The sequence below is a fragment of the Cebus imitator genome, unplaced genomic scaffold, assembly GCF_001604975.1.
Source record: "Cebus imitator isolate Cc_AM_T3 unplaced genomic scaffold, Cebus_imitator-1.0 Scaffold238, whole genome shotgun sequence".
Classification (NCBI taxonomy): domain Eukaryota; kingdom Metazoa; phylum Chordata; class Mammalia; order Primates; family Cebidae; genus Cebus; species Cebus imitator.
Genome location: NW_016107553.1, coordinates 743,551 through 749,550, shown reverse-complemented (window position 1 = coordinate 749,550; position 6,000 = coordinate 743,551). Strand labels below are relative to the sequence as shown.

At 36.1% G+C, this 6,000-nt stretch overlaps 1 protein-coding gene across 5 annotated transcripts in view; it reads right to left on the bottom strand.

Annotated features, from left to right (window-relative positions):
• LOC108282293 (protein FRA10AC1) overlaps positions 1-6,000 on the bottom strand; it is a 42,588-nt gene that overhangs the window by 3,321 nt on the left and 33,267 nt on the right. For 3 of the 5 annotated variants that reach the window (XR_001816350.2, XM_037727716.1, XM_017498168.2), the window contains one exon: positions 4,154-4,192. The exons of the other annotated variants lie outside the window; for them this stretch is intronic. Coding sequence is in view for 2 of the 3 variants with exons in the window: in XM_037727716.1 (XP_037583644.1) it covers positions 4,154-4,192 (39 nt within the window). In the remaining variant the exon portion in view is untranslated. The remainder of the gene's footprint in view (positions 1-4,153; positions 4,193-6,000) is intronic. 5 annotated transcript variants of the gene reach the window in all.

The following is a 6,000-nucleotide window of genomic DNA, read 5'->3' as shown; positions in this document are numbered from 1 at the left end:
TTTTAGTAGAGACGGGGTTTCACCATGTTGACCAGGATGGTCTCGATCTCTTGACCTCATGATCCACCCACCTCGGCCTCCCAAAGTGCTGGGATTACAGGCTTGAGCCACCGCGCCCGGCCAGACTCTGTTTTCTTATTCCCTTCCAGGAGTACTCCCCACATGCCAGCTTTCTTACACCAGTTTTCTGATATCAGTCAATCAATTTTACTAAAAAATCAACAGTTTAGAGTAACACTATAAAATAACTGTCTTTAAAAATGCCCACTAAAAATGTGGCCAGATATCCCTAGAGAGTCAAGTCTACAAGACTGGACTAAATGACCTTTACAGTCCCTTATAACCCTAAGAATCTACAGTAACCTGGTTTCCTGAAGGTTGGCAGTCACTACAAATCATTGCTATCACAACTGTTACAACCTACCAGAGGCGGGACGGCTATTACTAAGGAAAGAACAATTGGAAGAACAGGCAACACAAAAGAATGCATCACTGGCAAATCTATTCAGTACTTATTGGCAAGTGGTGATCAGAATTTAAGTCACTGACTGAGTTGAAAGGGGAAACCTGGAGGTCATTTAATCCAACACTTAGCCAATGAATGAACCTTTCACTGCAACACCTCCAGTAACAAGTGGCAATCCAATCCATGCTTGAACACTCACTACTCCAGAGGTAGCCCATTTCTCCATTCCTTTTCTGAGTCAGTTCTAAAGGACAAGTTTTTCCTTAAATTAATGCAAAAATCTGTCTTTGAACAGTTCTGCCAATGCAGAGTCGTAAAAAATAAGTCTCCTACGTAGTAGCAGCCTTGCAAATATCCAGACAGTAATTTCCATGTCTACTTCCTCACCTCTTCCTTGTCTCCCAGCTAAACATCTGCAGTTCCTCCAACATTCTCCCTAAACACAATTTCAAGTTCTCTCGATACCTCAGTTTTTTTCTTCTTGACCTGCTTCAAGTTTTCAATGTTCCTTTAGAATGTGGTGCATACAATAAGACTGCATACAATTTTCCCTGTATATTTTGAATAATGAAAGCAGGCCTATCATCTTGGTTTCTGTGGCTATTACATGATAACTAATAACTTGCCCTACTGAAGAAATGGCAAATGTTTCCAATAATCATGATAACAAATGGACAAGTCAGATTTTTACAGACTTAACTTTTCATTTCATCAATTCTAGAGAACAAGCACAGGATTTCTATGTCTGTCTTTTTCTTTTCTGATAATAACAGCTACGGGTTATCAAGGACTTACTTTGTGTCAGGCGCATACTTTACATGTATGTTTTCTCATTCAATTCTGATAATAATCCAACAAAGTAGGTCTCTTTATACCCATTTTATAGACAGAAGCGAAACATAGATGAAATCATTTAATGTGGATCTGTATAATGCATACGCCAAAACTGCAGTATAAAGAATAGATATAGCTGGGCGTGGTGGCTCATGCCCAACACTTTGGGAGGCTGAGGCAGGTGGATCATGAGGTCAAGAGATCGAGACCATCCTGGTCAACATGGTGAAACCTCATCTCTACTAAAAATACAGAAAATTAGCTGGGCATGGTGGCACATGCCTGTAATCCCAGCTACTCAGGAGGCTGAGGCAGGAGAATTGCCTGAACCCGGGAGGCGGAGGTTGCGGTGAGCTGAGATGGCGCCATTGCACTCCAGCCTGGGTAACAAGAGCGAAACTCCATCTCAAAAAAAAAGAATAGACATACAGTTGATTTCACTGATGAACAACTGATTGATGATACAGGTAAAGGGCATAGACTTTGGAATTATAAACTTAAACTTATGTGTAATCCTAGCTCTGTCATCAACTACTTGACCTTGGACACTTTACTTCAATTCTCCGGTTCTTGGGAGATGTCATGTGCATGGTGACTACAGACAACAATACTTGAAATTTGTTAAGAGGGCAGCAAGTCATTAGTATATTTTAAATACACACATTTTTTAAAATTAAGTTTCTTCATTTATTTAAAAACATTCTCTAGGTCTTGATTTTTCTCATCTACAAAATGAGAATATTATATGCCCATTATTAAGATTAAATGAGGTAACACATCTAAAGAACTTACTACTGAGCTGACAGAAAATGAGTTTTTTCTCCATGGATTTGGTTTTAATAATCCATATGTTAAATGGGTTAAGAAGGTAACTGAGTATTATCCAAATGGAAATAAATAGCAAAATGTGATGTCTGAAATTGCCAAGACCATGTAATACAGATGGCTGACTGCCTGAGAGGATATTTGGGGTTAGCATACCATAACAATGTCATCGTTTCCTGCTTGCTATGGTAAATAGCTTTCTGGCTGCCAAATAGCAGGTCAGCTTGAAATGGATAATTTGTTTTTTCAAGGCCAAATTAAGCTAGAGGTTTTTCAGATTGGATATAGTCTTCACAGTATTCACCCTGCTTCTACTAGTAAAAATTTCACTTAGTTGAGGAGAGGTAAAAGAGAGTTAAGGGTTATTTCTAGGAGGCAGGGAAGGATTCAGAGGGCAGGGGTGAAAGACAGTAGGAGGGAGAAGGCAGGCAGAAGAAATAAAAGAATAGCATCAATCAGTGATTCAAGAATTTCTTCCAAAATATTTTTAAATAATAAAAAATTAGAACTGAAAAAGGGGAAATTTTTCTACATTACATAAGTATTCACACCTCTCATTGTTGGAAATGGATGAAAACTAAAATACACTTTCCCACTTTAGCCTGTATACACTTTTATTGAAGTATGTATCTATGATTTCATCCTGAGCTAACATTGGTCCACTGGCCTTACAACCGGCTGTATTTCCGAAATTGTCACTACATTTCACCTAATTTAGGAAAGGACCTCCTGATAAATTAGAATTTACATGGGGAGAGAGTGTCAGTGCTTTAAGACACTTCAAATATGTTGAAAAGAAAGTTGGTATAAGCAAAATAATTATAAGGAATATACTATATTCCTAAGTTAGAGGAATACCTCCATCAACATCTCCCTTCCCACTAAATTTTTAAACAACTATCTTAAATTTCTATTTTTCTCAGTGTAAAATTTCTGATCATTGAATATTTAAAATTTCTTGTTAAGAATTACACTAAATGCATATAATGTTTATATTTGAGTTGTGGAATTTGGAATAATTATCAAACTTTTTTCCCTGAGTTTGCCACAATAAATATTCATTATTTTAAAGTAAGAAAAAAAAATTTTTTTTTAATTCTTAGGTTTATAAATAAGCAAGTAAGCCTAGAAATCTCAAGTTTCTAAATTTCTATGAAATAAGTCCACAGAGTATAAAATGAATTGGATATGCTATTGAACTACACCTTATTAGTAGGCCTTGAGCCTACTATAAGTCTTTAAAAAATTCAACATCGTATTACTGCTTAGATTCAAAGCTACTGTTTGTTATGACACAAATTGCTGTCCCCTTTTACAAACCCATAGAAGACTCCTCTCTCAAAACTGCCAGGAAAAAGCTGAACACTCTAGGAGTTCTCATTGTGATCTTATGGGTACAATTAACATTTCTACTGCAGGTTTCACTCTTAGGTTTGGTTGGTAGGCAGAACACGGACAAATCTGTGACCTATCTTTGCAATTATGCAGGACTTTTGGGTATACATTTGTGTGTATCAATTTCACCTGTAGCTCTACATTGCTATTCTACCTTATTTTTTCATTATTCTGACTTTTTTAACCTTAAAAAACTTATTGTGTATGTTTTCATAAGTCATTGTGAATACTTTTTGGAAAGTTGCAGGGAAAAATAAAATTTGCAGCAAATACTCAACGAAAACCAATCTGTTTTGATCCAAAATAGTGAAAACCATAAGACTAATTTAAATCCATTACAACCTCATCCCTTTATTTTTCTTCCTTCACATTTTATAACATGAAATTGAAAGATATATCCATTGTATATACTGGAAATTTTTTTAAGGCTCTCTATATTTAAGAAATTTAATATCCTTAATTGGGGAATAAATCCTATACACTTTTGGGCTTTTTCTACAGTTTTTCTCATGTACAAAAATAATTCACAAAAACAAAAAATAATTCACATCACAGCAAGATGCAATTCACGGGAAATCCAAATTGCAAATACCTCAAATGCATATTTTTATTAAATAAATACTTGTTACTTACTATTTAGAGAATCTTCTGATTTCTTTGAAGATGAATGCCCTTTTGAAAAGGAAACATCATTCACTTATTAAGTATCATCTTGTGGTAATACAATCACTGTAGTTGTAACCAGAATTCTTAGCAATATTCTAGTTTGCTTATAGTCTTACAGATAAGCACTTCACTGTGTTCTAATCTTTCATGTTCTGTAGTCTTATCTCCCTAATTAAAATGTTCTTTTAGGCAGGGATCATATCTTATATTCTCATATGGTCCGTAATAGCCAGCACAAAACTTAAAAAATAATGAGTACCTGCAAAAAAGCCAAAATCTCATATTGCTCAAAAGAAAACCTCACAGATTAGCTGCAATATAGCAATAATTTATTATCTATAGAGATGTTCAACATTTGAAAGCAGTTTACAAATAAACACTTGCTTTTTACAATATCTTTTCTAAGGTCAGATATAGATGAGCATTAGTTCTCAGTAACTGATAAGAACACATACAATTACATCACAAAACAAAAATTCTCAGCTCTACAACGGTTATCCAGTGAGAGAAACAAAAAGAGAAAGGCACTGAAGATCAGTGAAATTTTTTTTAAAAAATCACCACTATACAGAGCTTCCTGCAATAAGACCTCAGGGAAAATATTTCTGAAGGATGATAAAGTAAAAAAGGGCAGGTGACAGATGGACAGTAACAATTCCTCTGATGTTCCTGGATAGGAGGCCTCATAACCCAAAGTTTTTGGCCCCTTTACACCAGATGAGGAGCACAAGAACTACAGGGTAAGGAAATAAGAAATGTATTCCTTCCTGTCATCCTCTAATGAGAAACATGATACTGCTTCCCAATATCCAAAGGTCAATAGGTAAAAAAGACATTAGGCCTGATTTGGAGGCCCAAGGACATAATTAGAACCAAAGGGAGGAAACTGTAGATTTGGGCTGAATGTTAAGAGAAACATGCAAGCAATTACAACTACCTGAAAATGTAAAGCATAATTTTTGATAGTAGTGGGTTCCTTTTCCCTGGAAATGTTGAACCGATGCAGAATAATCACATGATATACAGCAGTGCCTCTCTCAAACTTCAGTGCATATGAATCATCCTGGGAGCTTGTTAGTAGACCTGGAAGGGTCTGAGATTGTGAGTTGCTAACAAGTTCCCAAATGCTGGCCAGAGGACCATACTTTGAAAAGCAAAACTAATGAATGCCCTTCCAATCCTGATTCCAGGACTGATTTCTGAGGCTCCTTTCAACTTTGAAAAAATGCGGTTGAATTCACTGATTCACTCACCTACATTTATTGAATGCCTACTACAGGACCAAGCACTATCAGGAATTAGAGATAACGAAGTAAACATGTCACATAGTCTCTTCTCTCACAGAAAATAAACAAATTATTCCAAGGATACTATGTATTTCTAAGTAAGTGACAGGTATTATTGGAACGTGTTATAGGAATCTTATTTGGAGAAGTGAGGTGAAGGGTGTCAGGAAGGGCCTTTCCAAGGAAATGAGCTAAGCTGAAACTTGAAGGATTAGGTAGCTTTGGGGAAAGGGGTGATGGTGAGAGGGCTAAGATTCTGAACATTTTGCCAAGACAGTCTATCTAAGTATCTTGTTCTCCCCATACCTGTCAAAGCAGGCTGGTCCTTAAAGTCAGCTATTGATCTTTCTTACTTTTTCTCTCTATCCTTTCATTTGGCTATCTAGTCATGCATCTATTACTTATTTAACATTTTCTAAGATGATAACCTAAAGCTATGAGAGTTGATGGGATCACACTGGGAGTACAGAAAGAACCTAGAGAAGTCTAGGTAAGAGCCCTGAGGAACTCTAATAGCTAAGAGTAAGA